This window comes from Xyrauchen texanus, chromosome 24 (genome assembly GCF_025860055.1).
Source record: "Xyrauchen texanus isolate HMW12.3.18 chromosome 24, RBS_HiC_50CHRs, whole genome shotgun sequence".
Lineage (NCBI taxonomy): Eukaryota > Metazoa > Chordata > Actinopteri > Cypriniformes > Catostomidae > Xyrauchen > Xyrauchen texanus.
Genome location: NC_068299.1, coordinates 16,247,767 through 16,272,970, shown reverse-complemented (window position 1 = coordinate 16,272,970; position 25,204 = coordinate 16,247,767). Strand labels below are relative to the sequence as shown.

Here is a 25,204-nt window from a genome sequence, read left to right as displayed (position 1 = left end):
AACACAGGAAACATGGCGGGAACAGGATAATCACATGACTAGACAAGAAAGTGAACACATTTCACAATGAAGGACCTGAAGACATGAACAGGACTAACTTTTCAAAATAAAAGACACAAAAAACAGGAACCAACAGAATAAACATGACATGTCCCGGCTCCCGACGCCCCAACACATGAACAAAAACATGGGGTATGGGATCAAGGCGGAGTCCGGGGGCTTGAGAGGCCTGAGGAGCGGAGCCAAGGTGGAGTCATAGGGATGGAGGCGAGCCTGGACTGTGGCGCAGAGGCGAGCCTGGACTGTGGCGCAGAGCCGGGCCTAGACCGGTGAGCAGAGGTTTGCTTGTGACATGGCATGGAGCAGTCTGGGGTTCGACTGAAACATGGCATGGAGCAGACTGAAGCTTGGCTGTGACATGGCATGGAGGAATCAAGGGTTTGGCTGAGACATGGCATGGAACAGACTGGGGCGTGGCTGTGACATGGCATGGAGCAGGCTGAGACATGGCTGTCGATTAATTGCGCGAGTAAATGCGCCCGCTTTGCTTCGGTCACACTGCGTGGATGACAGAATAAGGAAAACACCACTATTAATCCTTCATCGGCACAGCCATTGACTAGGAAAATAAATAATTGCACTCCGTGTCAAAAAGGTCCAATTTGTTTATTATAGAATTTAGTGCCTTGCAGATATAACTTTCTAGATGAAATGTTTCATATTTCTGCTTTGAAGTATTTTAATGTTACACTGTAAAAATTACAATATACTTTTCTTTCAGTTGATGAAAAACTGCCGTGTCTGCAACACCGGATTACGAGTCTTAAAGCCGAGGCGTCTTACAATTTATTCTCGCGTCGGCCAAATATATGAAATATTATATATAATTTCCACAAAAAAAAGGGTCGGTACGAACACAGAACATGAGGGGGAGCATCCCAATTAATAGTTTCTACGCCACAGTTTAAAATAGGCTGGCTTTATAGCAAGTGGTAGCCAATTGAGCAGCAAATACAGCAGACCCAAAATTAAGGGGAAATTATTTAATTAATCAGCTATTATTGTATGTTGATAAAGAAAATGAAAAGTGTTCATATAGCATGATATTATTAACTTACCTCTGTATCATCTGTAGGCAGTGGCATGGGTCAACCTTTGGAATTTAAAATGTCCTCGCGAGACCAGTTTTAACCCAACTGGGTGTGCGTTATTATAGAAACAACCCAATAAATGTTAGGAATAACCCAACAAAATGACCCAATATGTTTAAAACAGCTATTGGGTAAAATAAATAACCCAACGTTTTTTATAACAAATCGATTTTTCCCCCCACCCCTAGTGTGCACCTTAACACTGTTTGCTCCAGAATTGTAATTGTCATTGTAAATCAGTATGGATCATCTATGAAATGACAGTTTGCTATTTACTTTCTGACTAAAAATAAATCTATACATGATACTTAACAATACCTGCATGCGTAGATATCAGATGAAAAAAAAAAAAGATCCACATATGGAAACTAGGGGTATTAATTCAAACTCACTTTTAATATACAACTTTAATTGAGGAGTTCCTTTGAGCAATGTCAGATGAAAAGACAGCTTTTATTAAATAATACATACCATTTTTTTGTATGTATACATTTTATGGTTAAACAAAAACCTCCAAACACAGGAAAATTTAAGTGGTACGGGAGCTCTGCTTGACTCCAAGATGAAAAGCTTCTCCCAAATTTGACACTTTGTGCATCTGTCATTTGAAAGAAGTCTCTTGCTTGTAGAAAACCAAAGAAAATAAAAGAGACAGAATAAAGAATGAGAAGGATAGGTTGAATGCAGTGTACTGTGTGTCTCCACTAAAGGCCTTCAGGGAGATCAAGTGCATGTGACTGAACGTCATGGCAACCAGCCACACACATGCAGAGCGATCAGTGGTAGCCACCTTGCAGTATCGCAGCTATACACAGCATAAACATATACACCTGGAAAGTCTAAGTGCCATCAGTTGACTTTGACATTAAGACATATTTTGTCCATGACCTTGTTTGTTGAGATCACAATCACATGTCCACAATTCCCCCTCTCGATCACATTCTCTCCGTATTTCGCACTGATGTTTGTGTCGGGAGGTGATTGATGATTTTGGGGGTGTTCTGTCTGTTCCCATGCATTAGTTAGGGTTGGGGATAGAGGTTTGTGTGAATGGAGCAGAAGGGGTGCTGTGGAATGGGGCAGTTATTGATGGTGGCTGATAAATAGGCTCAGTGGGGGGTGGCGCCCTCTAGCTGTTCCCCAAAACAGTCAGAAGCACAGGAAGAGGAGCAACAATGGGCTCTCCATCTTCACACCATTCCCAAGGACTATGTATCAGGCCTATATAGATACTTTCACAACTCAGACACAAGCAAAACTCATAATACTGTATAAGAGTGTACATCTGAACAACATGTTCATTTGTTCATTTAGCAATCACTTTTTTCCAAAGCGAATTTGTGTAATCTTATCTTATCTGAAATAGTTAAAGGTGGAATAGACCACAACAGTCTGGTTCCAGAAGTAAAAATGTCAGTTTCCCTAACTACTTATGAATTTGTATACATATATGAATATTTAGCTATATACTTAAAATATACTTTTGTTCTATACGTATAATCAATGACTTGAAATCCCAATGGGAAAAATGAATGGAAAAATTACTTTTGAACCAAGACAGTGGAAAAAGTGGGTGAGCACAGCTGCACTCTATTTAAATTTAATAAAAAATAATATTTTCAAACAGGTTTCTTAAATATTCTGTCAATCTACCATTGGTCAGAAAACACGTGCCATTTATTGAGCACATTCTGCTCTTTTTAGGGATATTGAATGTCTCAATATCATATTATCAATCTGCAAATTAGGTTGGGATAGAAGAAATATTTTAACAAAATAAAATAAAAAATTACATTTATCTTCTTTCACTTAATTTCTATCAAGCTGATATTAACAAACTCTCTTTCAACTGGACACAAAGTCCTACATTTATACATTCTGACAGTGCAGTAACAACATTGCTTTTAAGGTTGTCTGGTCAAATAAGCGAGGAGTTTTTTGTTGGATTTTTGGCTGTGACCTCCAACCGTTGGTTCAGTAATTCTCTCAGTGGTAATTACGTACATTGGAGGGGAGTGGGTGTGTCTGCACTGTCATCTGATGCATATCTTATGCAAATAATTCAGGGTATGTACATTCATGATATGTGTGTAATTTGTCTCTGTACACGCTGGCATAGGGCTCCTAAGGGACTCTGGTGTCTGTGTACGTGTCTTTACTTTGTGTGTGCTTATGCCTGAATGGATGAGAGCAGCAATCTTGTCAGTACAAATATCTGTTCTCCTGCAAACCCTCACCTATCCCAATCTGCCATCCACCCTGGAGACCACATCCACACACATTCACGCACATACTCACATTCACAGAGGACAGAAATAGCCCTGTCACACAAGAGCTTGTTAACATGCTGGATTCAATCAAAGGCGTGACATTTCTGTTGCCATGATAATTTCTTGAGCCTTTATTCTCAAACCTTCACCTCACACCTCATTTGTGTAGACGTGTGTTTATACATGCTAGTGTTTAGATGTTTGCATGTGTGTGTGTGGTTGGAAATATGAGAGAGAGAGAGAAAGAGAGAGCTATACATTGCTGATAATAAGCTCTACTGCCCTACAAGACAACGCAAAGTGTTGATTCTAAAAGAGATTATGGAGGAAAAGGAGTCTAATAGGAAAATAAAGCAGCAGAGAGCAAAGTGACGATACAACTTTCTGGGTAACCATAACAAAAAGAAGGGAGGAACAGTGACTTACAACAGGGTGAAATGTGTGTCTTATGTTTACTGATTTCTTTTTTTTTATGTTTTGTAGCTCTCATCCTCTGTCCTCTACCATCACTCAGTTTTTCTGACGTAACATGTCAAGTCGAGCTCCCAGCGCTGTGTGCTCTGCAGTTTTTTGTGAGTGAAGATGTACTAGGGATGTACAGTTTGAGTGTGTGTGTGTCATAAACTCTGTGTAACTGGTCAGATCCGAGATGTTACAGCTTTCTTTACTTTAGATGTGTAAATGGACTGCTGAAACCAGTCAATATACACTTTCCTTGCCCTGTTTACTATATATACTATAAACATACTCTCTAACAGGCTGTCTGATCTCACACCATCTTGTCCCTCTCCTCCTGTCCTCTTCACACCCTTCCCTTGATTTCCCTCATGTTCTTCCACGACATGAATTCTGTGGAATGGTGTGGCAGGGCGGCGGGCGGGGCCGGGTTGTGATGCTGCACACCCGGCCCCTAATCAGGCTAATCCAGCCCTCGAGAGGGATAAAGGCGACCGGAGGCGGCAGTTCCAGGTAGAGAGAGAGAGTTACAGGCAGCTGCCTGGCATGTGTTTGTCTTATTGTTTGTGTTAATCATTAAACTGTTATTTATATTGTTAAGCCGGTTCTCACCTCCTCCTTTCTATTGAACTTAGTTACAAATAGATTTAAATTAGGGGTGTAAAAAAATACATATTGTATGTATTGTATCATACGATACGACGCTTCCTGTATGATACCATATGTATCGTACGATACATAAACAAAGACATTATAGTGTATTTAAAACCAAGCAGCACAATATTGAGAGCTGCGGAACAGTCTCCTCCCCGAAGAGGCAGCGCTGATTGCTCACAGGAAAACAGAGCAACAACCTTACAATACATAGGCGAGAAGATTGATGGCAAACGGCAAGTAGATTGTACTGTAGCGGTACAGCTTGTCAAATTTGCCAAACAACAGTGTCATGTCCTGGTGCTACAGTACATCAAAAATGTTTTAATTACACCGACATCTCTGTGCAAATATTGGATACATATATCATAAACCCAGAGGTCAGGTTCATCTCGAGATTCTTTTTTACTTTCATCACTAAATTACATTGAAAGGAGTTTTTTCCTTGCTACAGTCCCTTCAGCTTGTTCACAGGGAGCTTTCAGACAACAAGGCATGATTTTCTATAAAGCTGCTTTGAAACTTTGTGTATTGTGAAAAGTGCTATACAAATATAAATGACTAGAGTGTATACAAACTTATTTTCTCAAGAAAAACATGAAAGAGTTCATATTAGTTTTATAATAAGCTAATAAATAAATAAAGTGCTGTTGTATAAGTTTCTTAGATCTCTGTTTTTTGTAGCCAATGTCAGACACTTTTGTGGCATTTATGATTTAAAAAAACATTTATGTCGAATCCTTGAATAAGTTTGAGCAAAATGGGTGCTCATATCGTATTGTATAGTATCATGAGGTTATGCTCCGTATCGTATTTATTCCACGAGTGTGCAATTACAAAGGGTTATTGAGACCTACACATACCTACAATATTAGGCAGGTGGTTTTAATGTTGTGGCTAAGCGGTGTACATTTACATGTACTGTATATATAAAAACTAAAATATACAGGGTTGGGGAGTAACGAAAAACATGTAATGGGAATATGTATTTAACCCTCTGGGGTCTGAGGGTGTTTTGGGCCCTGGAGACGTTTTGACATGCCTTGACATTTGTGCTTTTTTCAGTTGCTTAAAAACCCATTAATGGCTTAAGTCTGATAATACTGTATTCAGCACAAACTGGGCTACAGTAATATGTAAGCAACATGTGTGTACATGCTTGTATTTTTGAGAAAATAACATTTATGCATAGTTTTAAAAAAAACAAAAATGTTAAGTAATTGAAATAAGGCCATATAACACATACTAAACATTTGTCCACAAGACGTTTGAGAACTGGATCTTGTAGCCTAGAGTTTTTGCTACAAAATGATGTGAAAACCATCCTGATCACTCATTCATACAAAACAATATAGTACTTTAATTTGTGTAAGACACTTTTAGTGTTCGAAATGTCATATGCAAGGAGGCGTGAACTATCATGAATATTGAGGTAATTCACACCTGAGGAGACATAAGACCCCTCCTCTGGGCCTATCAATGAGGAATGTGACAGAAAGAGAATGAATGTGAGGAGACTTAATGATCAAAATCAAGTTTTAAGTTAAAAGAAGTAATCTGACTATACATTTTCTTTACATAAATACTTTACTTAATTTTATACCTACAATACCATATAAAAGTTTTAGAAGAACTCTCTTCTGCTCACCAAGACTGCATTTATTTGATCCAAAATACAGTAAAAACATTGTGTGAACTCATTTTACAATTTAAAAGAATAGTTTTCTAATTGAATATATTGTAAAATGCAATTTGTGATCAAAGCTGAATTTTCAGCATCATTACTGCAGTCTTAAATGTCACGTGATCCTTTAGAAATCATTATAAGATGCTGATTTTCTAATATGGTCATATTTAAAGTGCATTTTACTCATTTAACCTGAACACATATTTGCAAGCACAAGCATTGATGATAATGAGGCAGCATAAACACTAGATAAAATATATTCTATACATTCATATAATTTGATATCATATTACATATCATATTTATATCATACAGCATACAATTTAAATACCTGCTTTAGCCAAAACAACATTTAAATGTAACTAAAACTTGCTTATTAGGAGTCATATTTCAAATGTCAATACTCTGAATCCTGGCTGGCAAGTCTGGAAACAGTCCCTCTAGTAAAATATGTACATGTAAAATAGCATGTCAACTAAAGAAAACTAAATGACTTACTCGTCCGAAATTGTATCCTCGGCTCGGTCAAGTCTCTCTTCAACATACAAACGTTCATCGGAGTCCCGCTCTTCTTCTGAGGAAAATGTTAACTCTTCCTTACTATCCAGGAGTTTCCTCGCCTGTGTATTGTTACAAACGAGCAGTAAAGTGAATTAATTGTTTACATCAAACCTCAATGTCGGGGGCGTGTACCATTTGCCTTTATTGTCTCAGCACATTCGTGTATGAATGGCGCGATCTGCTGGTTGGTGGGATCACATTAGCAATAATTACATGAACCGGTAAAAACTGTACATCGCTTTGTTTCATACAGATTACATTGCAGGAGAATATGTGTTTTAAATTTGAATTGTTTTATTTAAAAGTAGAAATCTTAAGCTTTCTTTAGACATGTTTCATGTTTGTGTGATAAGTATTTGCAGAGTTTCAGTTCATTTTTGTGATGTGTTTCAGAAATATGCTCGTGAACACGGAGACTGCTGAAAGCTCACCCTTTTTATTTTCTTTATTTTACAAAAGCACAAGGTTTTGTTGTTATTGTGAGTGTACACAAATAAAAGTAGACCCTTTATAGTCTCTAATGATGTCTTACACTTATCTGTATGCCCCAAAATGACGGAGTATTTTAAGTTGTTTCCGCTGTGATGATGAAAATATCCAGAGTTATTGCCAGCGTGTCCGTTGACCCCAGATGGTTAAAATACAAAATATAAGTTACTGTATTCCACTACAGGTACAATTTTAATCATTGGTATTTAGAATACAGTTGCATTCAAAAAGTATTTTGATTACTGAAGATATTACTTAAAATATTACTGCATTTTATTGTCATTTGTTTCATTTAATATTTATTCCTTTCAGATGGAAAAATGTATACAAATAAATGATGCAATCCAAAGTGCATTTGAACAGCGGTGAAACACTTTCTTATGATATGTTGCATTCATACGAGCAGATAAGTAATTTTGAAGTAAGTTTGGAGCAAAAGAAATAGAAATAAACCTTGTGTAAATTGTCAGCTTTACGCTAAGCTAAAATGCTATTCCTAACCATGTTACATGCACATGTTACCAAGCACGATCATATATTTTTTAAATCAAGAAAATTCATGTTGGATCATTATTTCTTTTTTCAAGTAAGACCTTTGATATTAAGGCAAAAATCATATTCTTGATGATAATTTTTTATCATCATCACCCCCCCCCATAAAATATTTAGAACATTGGCTATGTTTTTGATATTACCGTCCTGCTTTATTTGAAATATTATGTTTGTGTAAATTCACTCAGTAAATCAATCACTCATAATTGTCCTTTAAGAAGCACCAGCGGATATTGTAATATCCATCTGTCATTGTCTCTCTTTAGTCCAACCTATGTGCCATTACTAGTGTGCCCGTAGAGAACCTGTTGATGATGGTTTGAATGCACACAAGCGTACACACAGCCACTATTAAAATGATTAGGAAATTCACCACAGATTAGGTGATGCATGTTGACCATAGGTTTGTGTGTGTGTGTGTGTGTGTGTGGTTTGAAGGGTGTTATTATGAGTCAGTGATGATACAGACATTATAAGATCCTTTCTGCTATGACTACTGTAGTTACTGAGATGCTGAGAGAGCATTATTGTCAGCTGCATGTCAGCTTCCTCAGAAACACCCACATCATCAGCAGGGTATTAGCCGGGCTATTACTCATTCAGAAATCACTCAAACAATCATGTGATATGCACTAGCATGTGAGAGAAGTTTTCTCAGCCTGCTCTGTTGCGAAGGGGCCACACACACCAATATTGAACAATAGACAATACATAACAAAACTGTGGCAGGGAGGAGGGCAGGGCCGGGTTGTGATTATACACACCAGGTCCCTTATCAGGGTAATTAAGCCTCTGAGAGGGATAAAGGCCGATGACAGATGGTGCTGCGACGAGAGAGAGATAGTTTACGGACATGTCCGTCATGTGTGTTTATGTCTTTTAAGTTATTCATTAAAATATTATTTATATTATCAAGCCGGTTCTCGCGTCCTCCTTCCCATTGAACCCCTTTACACAAACATACAACACATGTGAAATACAGTTATTTTACCCCAGTAAAAACCTTTAGCTATGGTAAAATCACAGTAATGCACAGCATTGATTTAATGGTACAACAGACACCAATATTCAATAAATAATAGCATTTGTTGATGATAAAAAAACACCTGTTCTGCCACATAATTTTGTTCATTTGCTAAGCAGTATGGCAACTTGGTACATAAATAAACAGTTGAAGTCAGAAGTTTACATACACTTAGGTTGAAATCATTAAAACTAATTTAACCACTCCACATATTTCATATTAGCAAACTATAGTTTTGGCAAGTCTTTTAAAACATCTACTTTGTGCATGACATGAGTCATTTTTACAACAGTTGTTTTCAGACAGATTGTTTCACTTTTAATTGACTATACCACAATTCCTGTTGGTCACATGTTTACATTAAGTTAAATGTGCCTTTAAGCTGCTTGGAAAATTCCAGAAAATTATGTCAAGCCTTTAGATAATTAGCTTCTGATAAGAGGCACACTGAATTGGAGGTGTGTCACTGTCCTGTTACTTTGTAAGGTTAGGTTTTTTCTGACGGGACTGTGACATCATCATCCCATGTCTTGTGCTTCATGTATGTTGTTTGTAGTAGTGCACGGGTCCAGTTGTGAGTTACCGCCGTGTGCTCTTTGGTAATGTTACTGTCCTGTCATTCTTTCAGGTTGGGGTTTTGTCTGACAGACCATGACATCATCATCCCATGTCTTGTGCTTCATGTACGTTGTTTGTAGTAGTGCACGGGTCCAGTTGTGAGTTACTGCCGTGCGCTCTTCGGTTGGTCTTGTTCGTGTCCAGAGCATGGTGTCTGGATCCTGACTTCCTGTCTGGTTCGGTTTCGGTGTGTGTCGGGATCCGGTCACTCATGCTCCATGTTCTGTTTGTTTTGGTCTAATTGTGTTGCCGTTTCTCCCTCATGTGTTTCAGGTGCCGCTGGCTTGCGGAATCAGCTCTATGGGAACCCTGAATGTTTCCATGGCAACTTTCACCTGGCGAGCGGCACCTGTCCCTTGTTTTTTTCCTGCTTATTTTAATCCCCTTGTGTGTCATGTTCTGGGCTGGATTGTTGAGTGTTTTGTGTTGAAGTGTGTTTGGTGTGAAGTAGCTTACGTCACACTCTCTACCTAGTTGGTCCTGTCTCGTGTATCTGTGTGGTTGCCCATCTCTGCCACATGTCAGGAGTGTGGTTGCCTTCCAGTTTGCTGTACTCAAAAGACGTCAGCGGAGGTTTCCTCGCGGTGGTGGCTAACGTGGCAACGCTAGTAGCTATTTAAGTCTAACTTGGTAACCTAGATAACCAAATATAGCCAAGAGAACCAAATACTAATATAGACCAAACTAAGTGGAGTTAGACAGATGGTTATCTAGCTACTAAGTCTATTGCAGTGTACAGACTATAAAATATATTTCATTAAGGTTAAATAAAGACTGATTTTGTGTGGTCATAGTGTGTTACACATTTCCTTACTTGAAAACAAACTATCCCCTTCTCCTCTTCTATGCTCCAGACACATTAAGTCAAGCACTCATGTGGATATCACAGGTCTTAATCATGTCCCAATCCCTTTCCTCCTTACCATCCCCATTGTTTATATTTCTCACTCTACTGTTTCTTTTAATAACATTCTGGCTCATAATGGCTGAAGCAGCATGGCTACCAAAACCTAGTGAGCTGCCATGTCACCTTCTAAGTAAGCATACTGTAGCATATGGGTGGGGGCGTGCCTTATCAGGTCTCCCTCCGCCATCACTATTATGAGAGACAGGTGTTAGAGTAATTACAGCCCAGGTGATGAGCATTACCCTCTCCTGCAGACAGACACATGACCACGCCCCCCAAGGCACACATATGAACTGAAATGGAATATTCCGGGTTCGATTCAAGTTAAACTCAATCGACAGCAGTTGTGGCATAATGTTGATTACAACAAAGTCGAAATAAATTTTTGTGGAAATGCCAAAAATGCTAAATGCTACCGATTGAGCTTAATTTTTTATTGAACCCTGAATATTCATTTAAGTGACTGGTTTGAAACGCTCTTCATGGCAGCAACTCAGACGTACAAAAAGTGCTGTTCACACAAAACACACATGAGATTTAACTCACAATTGATTTCAAGATGTTTACTGTTAACAATGTAACATTGTGATTACTCCAAAAAGCATAAAAAGACACAAAAGCACAAATAGCTGGTAAAATAATCTTTTTTATTAGATTGAGCTGTTTTTTCCAATAATTTCTGTATTGAATGACTTTCAATTTCTCTCACTTCGTCCACCCTCTTTAATGTGTTTTTCCAATCAGCACGTATCAAGGCATTTATATGATATACGTGATGCTGCTTTGCCTTCTTTTGGCAAAGTTCTATCTTAGAAGGCAGCATAATGTTGACTAATATAGGCTGCTTTTGGGAAGAGGGTTTGAGACACTCTAGTGCTTACAGTCTTTGTGGGTGGGATTTTACCACCAATTTTCACCGCTTGGGGTCTAACTGTTAAGAAATGTTAAATGTCTTGGCATAGATGAAGTCCAGATCCCGTAGGTTTCAAAAGCATCATTAAGAGAGCTGCAAAGTTGAAGGTAAAGCTACGGTCAATATATATTTTATGTGAACGATAATGACAGCTTTTGCAAACTAATGATAAAGTATTGCTCCCATGACTGTAGACTTTCTGGAGCTAGCAAAATTACACTGTCTGACATCCTCTGTGGCTTTTTGGGTGAGTGTAGTCATTCTTTCATGTATAATTTGTGATTTGCCATTGTACTTTTGTGTGTGAAAGTAACAAGACAGGTCTAAGAATATTTTTGATTTTAGTTCACATTTTTGTTGCCATTGTATTTGTGTGTACGTACTGAGCTATTGTCTTTGGACAGAATTGTCCCCAAAAGTGAGCTAAATCAGGTAAAACCTCTCTTTGGAGACATACGTCTTCATCAGGAAATCAATTCATAAAGCAAATTCAGTTTTGTTTTGTTTTTAATACTTCTTATTTTATTTTAAGGGGCATGATTAGGGTATGTAAATATAATTACCTTTATATAAATCAACAGAAGTAGCTAAGTGAATGTTTTTTTGGCCTTCTAGCTTTTTTGTTCCTCAATAGCAACTTAAAAAACTACTTCACACAAATCACAAAATGCAGCTGGCTCTGGTTTGGACATGAATGTCATGTTTTTGTGTTTGTGCCTGGGTGGGTGGGTGTGTGTGGCTGTTTGCACATATGTGTGGATGTTTACACCCTTCTCAGAGACTGAGAGCTGGGAGGCTTTGGTCCCGGCTGTGTCTTGTCTATCATTACTGTGATAAAAGACCTGCAGTCAGGGGCCTCTTGAGAGCTTCCCTCTTTTTAGGAGTGCCAGGTCCATTCCAACTAAATTGTGGGCTGCCGAATGCCTGATGGGTATTTGTGTGTGCTCTTCAATGTGTGAGAGTTTTCTGTGTAAAGTTACTGTCCAGCCCAGTGAGTTAGGAGGACCAGATTTTTTCGTATTTCAGTCAGACACACAATCCCCCCCAAAAATTCTGTCTGTAGCTCTATCTCACTGATTTTGTATTTTACACTGACTTTCACACACACTTTGTCACCAAAAGATCTTTACTTTCACACACACACGCATACACGTGCACACAAAAATAACTATACTACATATTCTCACTCCACTTTACTCCATGTTTCGACAAAATATCCTGTATTTTTTTTCTCTTGCTCTGTGTGTGACAGACTGTTTTATGACTGGTGATTTTGTGTATAAATCGATGCCATGTGTAGGTAGTGTGGAAAAAGAGAAACACAACTGCTTATCGACAAAGGAGTCAAAGTCTGAAAAAGACAGGTTTATAGCTGATGGAGAGGAGAATGAGCGGGAGTGACACAAAGGGAGAGAAAGGAGAGAAGAGAGAGGGAGAAAAATAGTTATTGGCACAATACAGGTTTGTGACTTTAAAGGAGAGCGATATTTGTGAAAGAGCTCATTGGATCTCTTTGCGTTTAACTAAGTATTATCATTATTATATTTTTATGACACATAGGGAGTACAAATTTATTTACAAGAGTAAATAACATAGGGTCGTGTTATATTTGCATAGAATCGTCCTTAGTTAAATAGATAGACAGATACGTCTTAAGTGAGTGAGTGTGTCTGTGTGTGTGTGTTGCTATAAGTGTGGTTTATGAGGACACCACTAGTGTCCCTGTAATTCAAATGGCTTTATGTAAAAATGGCTGTAAAGCGGTATAAGGGAAAGGAGGAGGCGAGAACCGGCTTGACAATATAAATAACAGTTTTAATAGTAAACTGAACGAAAAACAATCAAACAAACACACAGAGCAGCTGGTTCTCTGATGCGCCATCACGTGGTCTCCGATCTCTACTCCACCCTCTCAGGCAGATGGCAGCCGCTCCTCCCCAGGCGGACTGGAGTCAGACCGACCCACAGTGGACAGAATGCCCCTCCGCGTTCTTGGCGTCACGTGGCGGTGCTCTCGACCCCTCCGCTTTTCTGGGGGACAGCAGGGCACTCCTCCGCCCCTGGCTGTGGCTCCATCGCTCCAGGCGGTTGGGGAGTCCAGTCCCCACTCGCCTTGCGGACGGTGGCCGTTCCCCGCGTCTGGGCGATTGGGCTACTCCGTCCTCCGGCGGATGGCAGCGGCGCACCCCTGAGTGGACGGCAGTGTCAAGGACTCTGCGACAGGCATCCCTTCTCCTTCCCGGGTTTCGGCACCAATGTAAAGAGGGTTAAGGGAAAGGAGGAGGCAAGAACCAGCTTGACAATATAAATAATAGTTTTAATAATAAACTGAACGAAAAACACACAAACATAAACACACAGAGTAGCTGCATGTCATTCTCTCTCTCGAGAAACCGTCGTCACCGGCCACCTTTATCCCTTGCGTGCCCCCATCAGGCAGACTTGTTCCAGCCAGGCCCCGCCCTTCTCCGCTCTACAATGGCAAACGTTTTTTTGGTGAGGGTTAGGTTTAGGGGTATGTGTACGGATAGGGGATAGAACGCATACTTTGTACAGTATAAAAATAATTATGTCTATGGAGAGTCCTCGTAATGATAGTGTGTGTGTGTGTGTGTGTGTGTGTGTGTGTGTGTGTGTGTGTGTGTGTGTGTGTGTGTGTGTGTAAATGTCTTTCTTGCTGTGGGCTTGGAGAAGGGTTGCAGCTGTCATATTTTGACACAAATTTGGTCTGACACTTTCAGCCCGGACCTTCTAGTTGCCTTCCAGCCACTAACCTACAGTATCTGGTGTGTGTGGGTTAATTTGATTTTGTTGTGTGTTATGTACACAATGACAATACATGGGACTACACCCATTTTGACATGCAATGTCAAGTAACATTTCAAGGTATAATGTTATAAATAATATTAAAGTAATATTATGAAGCCACAGTGATTTTCATAAGTGTTTTTGGACATGTAAGCCACATTAAAAAAATGTATGAATTATATTATTGGCCCTTTATTTTTTAAAGAAACATATTGCAAACATATTAAAGCAAATAACTTTCCAAGAAAAACCTTTCACAAAAAGAAGTTTGTGCACTTGAGGGTAACTGACTTCATGCATCCACTAAAAGTGACCTTGAGACCAGATAGTTGAAAGTGATTAATGAACCAAATAGCTTTCAACTGTGTTTGATATAATGGCAAGTTCTTTTCTAGTACCAAATTAGCAATTTAGCATGATTACTCAAGGATAAGTACCAATGTTGGGGTGTTCCTCCTAAAGTCCACTATCATCTCCATTGTTTTGAGCGTGTTCAGCTCCAGGTTGTTTTGACTGCATCAGTGAGCCAGCCCTTCTGTATACAGACTCATCGTCATCTTGGATGAGGCTGATGACAGCAGTGTCATCTGCAAACTTCAGTAGCTTGACAGAGGGTCCTCGGCGATGCAGTCATTGGTATACAGGGAAAAGAGTAGTGGGGAGAGCAAGCATCCCTGAGGGCACCAGTGCTTATCGTACATGTGCTGGAAGTGAATTTCCCCTGTCTCACTAGCTGCTGCCTGTCTGTCAGAAAGCTAGTGATCCAGTGACAGATAGACATGAGAACAGAGAAACGGTGTATATTAGTCCGGAGAATAGCTGGGATGGTTGTGTTGAAAGCCGAACTGAAGTCCACAAAAGGATCCTTGCATATGTCCCTGGTCTATCCAGCTGTGGCAGGAAATGATGCAGTCCCATGTTGGCATCATCCACAGACCTGTTTGCTCGATAAGCAAATTGAAGGGGATCTAGAAAGGGTCCAGTGATGTCTCTCAAATGACTTAAAGACCACAGACATCAGAGCAACAGGTTTGTTGTCATTAAAGTCCTGTGATTTTGGGTTTCTTTGGGACTGGAATGATGGTGTAGCATTTGAGACAGCAGGGTCTTCACACTGCTCCAGTGATCTATTGAAGATCTGTGTGAAGATGGGGCCAGCTGGTCAGCACAGGATTTTAGACAAGTGGGTGAAACACTGTATGTTCCTTGTGCTTTCCTTGTCTTTTTTCCATAAGACATGGCACACCTCCTCTTCACAGATCTCAAGAGCAGGTTGAGTGGCAGAAGGGGGGAGGAGGAGGGTTGATGGAGGTGTTGATGTTTGTCTGAAGTGAAGGTCAGAGCGGGTGTGGGGTGTGAGACTGGGCCTTTAAAATCTACAGAAAAACACATTCAAGTCATCAGCCAGTTTTTTGTTCCCTACAGTGTTTGGGTATGGTGTATGCAGTTAGTAAATTATTTTAGGCCACTCCACACTGATGCAGGATCGTTAGCTAAAAACTTGTTTAGAGTAGCTTCTTTTAGCCACTTTGATTTTGTTATTCAGTGTGTTCCTGGCCTGATTGTACAAGATTTTATCCCCACTTCTGTAAGCATCCTCTTTGGCTTGACGAAGCTGCCTAAGTTTTGCTGTAAACCATGGTCATTGTTGTATGTTAATTAAGTCCTAGTAGGAATGCACATATCCTCACAGAAACTGATATATGATGTAGCAGGATCTGTGAGGTCGTCCAGATTGGTGGCTGCAGCCTCAAATACAGTCCAATCAGTGCAGTCAAAGCAGGCGTGTAGTTCCAGCTCTGCTTCATTGGTCCGTCTCTTAAGTCTTTACTGCAGGTTTTGCTGATTTTAGTTTCTGCCTGTAGGTTGGAAGAAGATGAACCAGACAGTGGTCCGAGAGTCCCAAAGTTGCTCTAGCGATATTAATCCTTTATTGTTGTGTTATTATTGTGTAGCAATGATCCAATGTATTTCTGTCTCTGGTGGGGCATGTAATGTACTGTCTGTATTTTGGCAATTCACGGGTGAGGTTAGCTTTATTAAAATCTCCCACAACAATAAAATGTGAGTCCATGTATTTGTGTTCTGTGTCTGATCTGATCAGCCAGCTGTTGCAGCACTGCATTCATGCACGAGTGTGGAGGAATATAAACACTCACCAGAATAAACGAGGAAATCACCCGTGGCAAGTAGAAAGGCTTACAGTTGATAAAGAGTGCTTCCAAATTAGGACAGCACATCTTCTTCAACGTTGTTACATCTGTTCACCGACTTTCATTGATGTAAAAGCATGTTTCATTTTCAAATTTTCCCTGTTAACACCACAATGCGATCCACTCTGAACAGCTGAAAGCCCGGCAGATGTAACAGAATGGCTTCACACAGCACAAGGCAGCAGAGTTTGGAATGTACTTGTTTGCACGGGTTGTCCATCCGTTTTGTCAGGAAGAGAGATGAGATTCGTTAGATAAATACTCGGCAGCGCTGTTCGAAAGCCACGCTATCAGAGCTTGACCAGCATGCCGGCTTGCTTCCCTCGTCTGCGTCTCATAGCATGTTTAAACAACACAGCTGAGCCTCCGACTAAAATGTCCAACAAAATGTCAGAATAGTCCAAAACCGGAAAAAGATTGTCTGGTATGTGCTGCTGAATATTCAGCAGTTCGTCCGTGGTAAAAACTGATTGGAAAAAAATTACTAAACACAGGACAAACAAACAAAAACAACTAAAGAATTGGAGAGCTCCACACCGAGGCTAACATCTGCGTCATCTTGACAGATATCATATAAGTGTAATGATTTTGAAATGTTTGTTATGATGCTACAGTGTATTGTGATATTTGGTGAAGCCCAGTTTGTTTGGCCTCTTTCTTTCTCCCTTAATTCTTGCTCTTTCTATTTGAACTGACCCTTCAAGTGTTCCTCTCTCTTTGTATGTGAAAACACCATCCCAAATCCAATTTTTAGCTTGCTCTTCCTTCACCCCTCTCACCTCTGCAGTCTGCGGACAAGTCCAGACCTCTGTACTTCTCACACACGCTTTCCATCAAACACTGAGTCACGGGAAGACAATTGACCTGCATGTCAGTGTTCAAAGCACTTATGATGTTTCCTCCCCACCCACTCTCTCACGCTCTCTCCTTTTCTGTCTTCCCCTTTTTTCTTTTTGCATTCTCTTTTCAACACTTATTGAATTCCGACCCCTTTTTATTGTTGCAACAACTTGATATAACAGAGAAATACATTATATTCCTGCACTGCAACAAAGTAGGCTACACCAATGGAAATGTTTTAGTCAAATAATACATTGACAGGTGATGACATTTGTACATGTGTGGGATAATTAAACTCACACAGAGCTTTCACACACAAGAGACTTTGCAGTTTAGTGGCTGGACTCTCCTCTGTCTTGGCCAAAGAGATGTGTCATCTTTGTTGCTGGCTTATTTAAGTTTTTAATTGCCTCTGTTGTAATTTATGATTACTCCTGAAAATGAGAGAGCAACTCGACAATTAATTTTTATGGTTGACATTGACTTTCCAGTCATTTTCGTTTTGCAGGCTAGGGAAGAATTTAAATGAAAACAAAAAGCAGTGATGGAGCAGTAGCCTTGTGGTCATTGTGATTGTTCTGATATATTGAGCTTTGGTGCTCATTGAAGACCCGAGATTGAGACCGACCCAGGTCATGTCCCCCTTTCTTCTCTCCTTACCTACCTTTATCTTCATGTACACTGTATATATCAATACAATTTGGCAAAAAGCCCAAAAGAGTAATTACAAATAAAATTTAAGTAACTGTTTAATTGTCTGTGGAACCGGAAACATTCAAGGGAATTTCGTATCTAAATAAAAGCTGTAACATATTATCACCCCCCTGTATATAAAGTTAGTCGTAAATTCCCCCAATCGGGCTAATCAGCTGAGGAGAGGAATAAGTGCAGCAGAATGTGGCAGTTCGGGAGAAAGAGAGAGAGACACATGCAGCTGCCATGTGTGTGTTTATGTTTTTGTGTCTTTTTGTTTAAGTTCCTATTAAAATATTACTTTTAATTAATTTTCTAAAAATAAATATGTGCTGCAAATCAATGAAAGTGAAAACAAACAACTTTCTTGTATTGCCCCAGGACGCTTGTGTCTTCAGGCCTAATGTTAACTCAGTACTCAATAGCCTGTGTAGCTTTTAGCTTTTAATGCTGAAAGGTTAACAGCCTTGTCCTGTTGGCGCCGACTGGGCTTGGGTGTGGACTCGAGAAGCACACAGGCCTCTGGATGAGCTCTGTGCTGAGGTGCTGCTAGGAATCTGTCACTGGGAAAATGTCAGGGGATAGTGTGTGATCACTGGGTGTTCAATGGAAGGTCAGGCTCCCCTGCCTTCATCTTGGGTCTGTTTGGACTCCCCATGGATGCTTTGCTGAGCACAAGAGAAGCAAATGCTGTATCACTAGAGCACACTTGAAATGTCAGAGACCATGGCTTACGCTCACACACACTAATAGCACACACTCAGATAGTCTTGCCATTATCCCCAAGGCAAAACACATTTGCAGTGACAGATAGATACTTCTGTGAATACACACTCATATAAACTGTACATAATGTTGTCACGATTATGAAATTTGGTTGACAATTCATTGTTAAACAAATAATTGTGATTATGATGATTAATTGTCTGTTTTAGGGCTATGATGATTAATTGACATATAAATTGTCATATTTTTTAAGGTGTGCGTTTTTCTGCATGTGTGCTTCATAAATTTTTACTTATTTAACTTGAAATATATAAATCATTGTAAAGGGATCAATGGAAAGGAGGAGGCGAGAACCAGCTTGTCAATATAAATAATAGTTTAATATAAAACTTAAACAAAAGACAAACACACACATGACGGACATGTCCGTAAACGATCTCTCTCTCTCTCCCGCACGACCCCCTGCAGTCGACCTTTATCCATCTCAGGAGGCTTGATTAGCCTAATACGGGACCGGGTGTGTACGATCACGATCCGGCCCGGCCCTCCGCTCTGCCACAATCATTTAATAAAATAGGGATATATGCTTTAAAAAATTATGACATGAAAAATAATGTTTAACATGAAAATTGTTACATATTGCACCTTTATTTTTTAAAACAAATAATTTCATAAAATTACTGTGAATTGCAAAAAAAAAAAAAAAAGAAGAAAATAAAAAAATAAAATACATTTGATAAATTTGAACAATCCTGTAATAATATAAAATCTACATGGAACCTAATTAATGAATTGCTGAATAAGAAAAAGGCATCCACACCTATTCCATTTCAGTTTTCCCATGGTATGAGCAATTTTGCTTGTTCTGCTGATATAACAAATGGTTTTAGTGATTTATTTGTAAATATCAGTCCTTCTTTGGCTAAGACTATGTTTGACAAACCTACCTTAAAATAAGTGCATGACACTATACTGGAAATGAAAGACTCTTCTGCAGAGCATGATGAAATAAGATCAAGCCTTGTAAAGAAAGTAGTTCTCTTTATTGTTGAGCCCCTGACATATATTTTTACTTTATCTCTTAAAACAGGTATTATACCAAGTAACCTTGAAGTTGCTAAAGTCATGCTACTGTTTAAATCAGGTGACGCCAGCATATTTACTATATATATATATAGTATAATAAAAAGTACTTAACAGATAAAGACAAGTTATTCATAGACTTCTTATATTAAATTATTAGGAGCGATAGTAGATGATAAATTAACATGGAAATATCATATTGATCTGATTTGCAAAAAGACTATGAAGTCAATTGGTATTTTGAGTAGAGTTCGTTCGATTAATCATTCCTGCATTTTAATTATTTATAGAAAATGTCTTATATTATGCAACAGTAAGACATTTCTGTCCTAATATATTCACTTTAACACACAATTTGAATGCTCTTTGATTCTACCCAGGAGCCCTTATTTCTCATGAAGCAAAACCTTTGAGATTGCGTTTTATCATTTTATCACTCCACAGAAATGAAGTAAGTGTCCGTATCCTCTGTGTCACTGTGTGTCATTAACACTGCTTATATGAACCTGCTATGACCAGGAACATTTGTCATTGCATGATCGTTTAATTAATATCACAGTTTATATTTGTTTGTTTATATTTTCGCTTGAGTTTGGCGCAAGCCTCACACGCTCTTCTGGACAGGAGCTGGTTGATGTCCGTGGTGTGGGTCAGTGAAGCTCCGACTCTGTGTTCAAATGAATGACACACAAACGCGCCATTCATGGCATTTAAACCAATGTTTCCCAATCACTGTGCTGTGAAAGGTTGTCAGGTGTGCCGTGGAAAATTATAAAATTCCACAAAATAAATAAATGCGTAAAAAAAAAAAAAAACATTATAATTTCAGGGATCCAAACTCCTCACCTTTTGGAGAAATTTTGATTTCTGTTTTTTCTGGAGACTCGGGTATTACACATAATGTTAAACAGACCCGGGACCCGTGACAATATAAAGCGTGGATCCGAACCCTTACGGGTCCCAGGTTGGGTCTCAGGTCCTCGGGTTAGGGTGGACCCGTGAAGACCTCTAGTTCTGCCTCCAGAACCAAATTAAATCTGCCACGAGAAGTCGTCTGTCCGAGGCAAAGACATAAAATCTAATGACAATTACCTCAGCATCAGTCTCTTGATGCGTTTGTTTATGCACAGGCGAGCACCCGTCGATGCGGACCAGGAGGAAGATTTGACTAGTTGATTGAGTTCTGTTCAGTAAAAGTTTTTACGTATTTTGTTAATATTTTAATCGTATTAGTTTTTTTTAATATTGCGTTGTTCATATGTTGTGTTTTAGTGGCCTCCGCTGTTACTGCGGGGGGAAATAACATTCATCTGCTTTGTGTGGTGTCTGTTGTTCATCTGTTCTCTTCATAAATAAATAAATGCATAATCTGCTATATATCCTGTAAGTTCATGATAAAAAATGAAATGTGAATGAAAAAAAAGCTATTAAATGTCTAATTAGCATTAAAATATGAAAATTAAAATGATGGATAATAATACATTTCTAATGTCTAATTTATTTGAAATTTTTTGCACAGCCGAATTTTAAACATTACAAGTAAACACTACTAAGATGGACAGAAAATATGGACAAGTTCTTGAAAAGGAAAAATATTGACGATGGTTATCCTATGTGGGATATTGGTGTGCCGTAGAATCTTTTAGTCGTATAAAGTGTGCCGTGGCAGAAAAAAGGTTGGGAAACACTGATTTATACAGTATATTTTCTCTAAAATCCCCTTATTTGGGCATTAAAATGTAATTGAAATTAGAATGCTCAATAATCGCAGTTACATCATATAACCATGATTAGACTGTTATTTAATAATCACGACAGGCCTAACTGTACACATCTTATTACTGTCTTTCTGTGCCTGTAGATGGCAGTGATTACAGCGAGGTTCTCCCGGATGCGTTTCCGTCTGCTCCCGCCGAACCGTTACCAGAGTTCCAGAGCGAGCCAGAGGACGCCTTCATTGTGAAAAACAGACCTGTCAAACTCTCCTGCAAAGCAACTCCTGCTACGCAGATATACTTTAAATGCAATGGAGAATGGGTGAACCAGAATGACCACGTCACCAAGGAGAGTCTGGACCCGATCACAGGTAAAGCCTACTAACAGGTAACACTACCCTGCTGAAAAGACCAGTTTGGATGGTCACCACCATACATTATGTTGTGTTTTGGATGCTGGTGTGCTGATGTCCCTACCAGGACTCTTAATTGATTTAAGCAAGATTATTTTGGTTAAGAATCTCCATGTGAAAGACTAGTTGTTTGCCAGTATTTTGGCATGGATATACCGCTTAACCAACCAGCATAAACCAGCCTGGACCAGCTTGGAAATGTATTGTGGTCTAAATTCGTCTTTTTGGCTTTGTACACACATATAGTGGTCCCAAAAAGTATTCAGACACTTAAGCTGCACTTAAAAATGGATTAATGTCTTTGTATATGCCTCTATTTCAAAGAGAGATTTTTCAAAAAGCACACTTTTAAAACATTTCAAAATAAGAAATTTGTTAGGTTTTAGAAACGTTTTTTGTTGTTGAATATATCCATAGTTAATGTGTGGTTACTCTGCTAGGCAGTGTCAGAAATTAACATTTCCATAAAGGGGCAATAATTGTTCCCTGGTTTACATCTTTGGGACATTTTTTACATTTATGATTTTATTTGATTTTTTCTAAACATAACACAAATATATTGTCATTCATTTATTTAAATACAGGTACTTGTTTGGTCAGCTTTGATCAACAATTTAATCATTGAATTTAATTAATATATAAATTCTCAATCTGAATAATTAGATTGAGCATAAATAGGCTACTACCTCCGACCATTAACTTAAATCACCATAAAATCATAATGTATGTGATAATGTGCATATCTAGGCTTAGAATCGAATATTAAGTGTTATATGAGATGTCATCATTTAAAAAATAAAATATTTATAACATCTCATATAACACTTAATATTCTATTCTAAGGGTAGCTATGCAAATTATCACATAAAATATGATTTGATGTTAAACAAATGTTGAGATGTTGATGTTTTGCCCCCAACATTTTTAGTTTCTGGGGCATTTCTGTCACTTTTGGTGGCATTTTTGCCACAAGCACCCCTTCATTTCTCACCCTGCTGCTTGGATACCTGTGTGAAAAAGAAGAAGGGACTGACATCATACATCCACAATAAATCACTTTGGGACCAGTTGGTTGATAGTAATTTCAAAAATCACTAGAAAAATTAAACTAGTTCTGAGAAAAGTTCTAGTTTCAGAAAAGGTCTCTATATTTTTGCAGATGCTGCTTCATGTGATATTTTATTATGTAATACAATGAATTTCATACATTTTGATGTGTCACTTAAGTGTCCAAATACTTTTTGATTCCACAGCATATATGTTGTTGAACAGCTGTGAACACTACTAATGCCCAAAAATCTGCAAAGGCAACTGAATCAGAAAATTAGCAAAACAACCAGGGGCCACTGTTTCCTAGGTCTACTACTAAAATTTAAATATGCTGATTCATATATTCTGAGTTATTCAGATGGATGAATTAAAAGTGATGTCTGTAGCATTTCATTTTTTATTTTATATTCCCTCCCCATTTCCGTGTCTTTCATTTCTTTTGATCTTTCCCAGGTCTGGTCATGAGAGAAGTAGATATCTCTGTTTCCCGGATGCAGGTAGAGGAGTTGTTTGGGCTGGAGGATTATTGGTGCCAGTGTGTTGCCTGGAGCTCAGCAGGCACCACAAAAAGCCGGCGGGCGTATGTCCGTATCGCCTGTGAGTTTGTGTTCAGCAGCTTTTGATCTGTAGGTGTGAAATACCGTTTTAAGCACACACTCTGCATTTAGAAGACAGTGTCTTGGTAGAAACTTATTTTGGCTACAAAACACTATGGTTGTTGTTTTTTGCTTGTGAAGGCATAAGGTACTCATATTCATTGAGAAAAAAAAAAAATTCTAATCAGTATTTTTATCTTGTTTTCAATTAAATATACATCCTTTGATACATTTACTTGAGAAGAAAAATTACATAGTATAGATTATAACATAATAATAACAAATAATAATAATATAATATTTCAGATAAAGCTGACAAGATTTATTTAAGTTTATGCTTAAAACAAGAAAAAAAGAAAAGAAAAAAGAAATCTATTAACCAATGGGGTAAGAACAATTTATTTGTTTTCCCTTTGAATTAAGTTTATTTTTCTCACCCCTTTGACAATTTCATATTTTTATTTATTTATGTGATTATTTATTTTAATTAAGACAATAATACAAATTAGGAAGATGTTTTTTTGTGCAGTATTTAATCTATGACACATATGAGCAGACACAAATGCAATATCTTCATGCAGAACTCCGCAGAAAACTGCAGATTTCTACTCTTTTCCCACCCATTGCATGTTTGTTTATTATTATTTTGGCTAATTTCATGATGATTTTAGCTACCATTAAGAGTGTATTACTCTTTTCCTTAAAGATATATATATATATATATATATATCATATAAATAATTGTATGGGTAAATAATAATAATAATTTCTTTCATTTCAGACCTAAGGAAGAATTTTGAGCAGGAGCCACTTGGCAGGGAGGTGCGTCTGGAGCAGGAAGTATTGCTTCAGTGTCGTCCACCAGAGGGCATCCCACCTGCTGAGGTGCCATCTCTCCTTCCTCTCCTCCTTTATATTACTGACTCAGTATCCAACTGGGTATTTTTTTTTTATTTATTTTTTTTTTTCAGTTTGTTTTGAGCACGTAGACAAAAAATAAAACAATTTTCATGTTATTTACAGTGAGGACAATGTTACTTTAAACTAGTAGGCTTTGGCAAAACATTCAACCCCATAGGAAACTGAACACTATACAATTTCATTCAAATTCATTCAATCACCTCTGCTGTATCCAGAGCATGTCTATTGCTCTTTAATTTTCTATTAAAATGGTACCGCTCACTTTAAGTGCAGTTTTAATCCAGATACACATCATTCTTTCAAACACACTGAATGGACAGATTTCCCATATTGCGACAGGTGGACTGGCTGAAGAACGAAGAGCTCATTGACCCGGCACTGGATTCTAACTTTCTGATTACCATCGACCATGACCTAATCATCAAGCAGGCTAGACTCTCTGACACAGCTAACTACACCTGCGTGGCTCGCAATGTGGTCGCTAAGCGACGTAGCAGTACTGCAACACTCATCGTCTATGGTAATCACTTGACCAATCAGAATGTCCACAGGAATCTGAATAAATGTATGAATGTGTCATTTCTCAAAAGATAACTAGAATAACCTGCAATGTTTATCAATATGCATGATATATTATATTACATCGTAATTGTACATAATGTTGCACTATTCAACATTAGAAATTGAAGCGGAAGACCCCTGCGCTTCACTACCTTGATGCCAAATGTTTGTTGTTGAAAGCATGGGGGCCTATAAAGACCCCAAGGGGCCTCTACATAGTTACAAACAGGGATCTTGCCCAGACAGTATTTGATGCCATTGGGCTGAGAACGGGTTGACTAATTATATGATTTGTGCTGTTGT

The 25,204-nt window shown here is 38.5% G+C and overlaps 1 protein-coding gene across 1 annotated transcript in view; it reads left to right on the top strand.

The window, feature by feature from the left end:
• Positions 1-25,204, top strand: part of LOC127618311 (netrin receptor UNC5B-b-like) — an 82,407-nt gene that overhangs the window by 35,933 nt on the left and 21,270 nt on the right. Inside the window, exons 2-5 of the mRNA XM_052090693.1 lie at positions 21,507-21,731; positions 23,277-23,420; positions 24,201-24,304; positions 24,680-24,860. Of these exons, the coding sequence (XP_051946653.1) occupies positions 21,507-21,731; positions 23,277-23,420; positions 24,201-24,304; positions 24,680-24,860 (654 nt within the window). The remainder of the gene's footprint in view (positions 1-21,506; positions 21,732-23,276; positions 23,421-24,200; positions 24,305-24,679; positions 24,861-25,204) is intronic.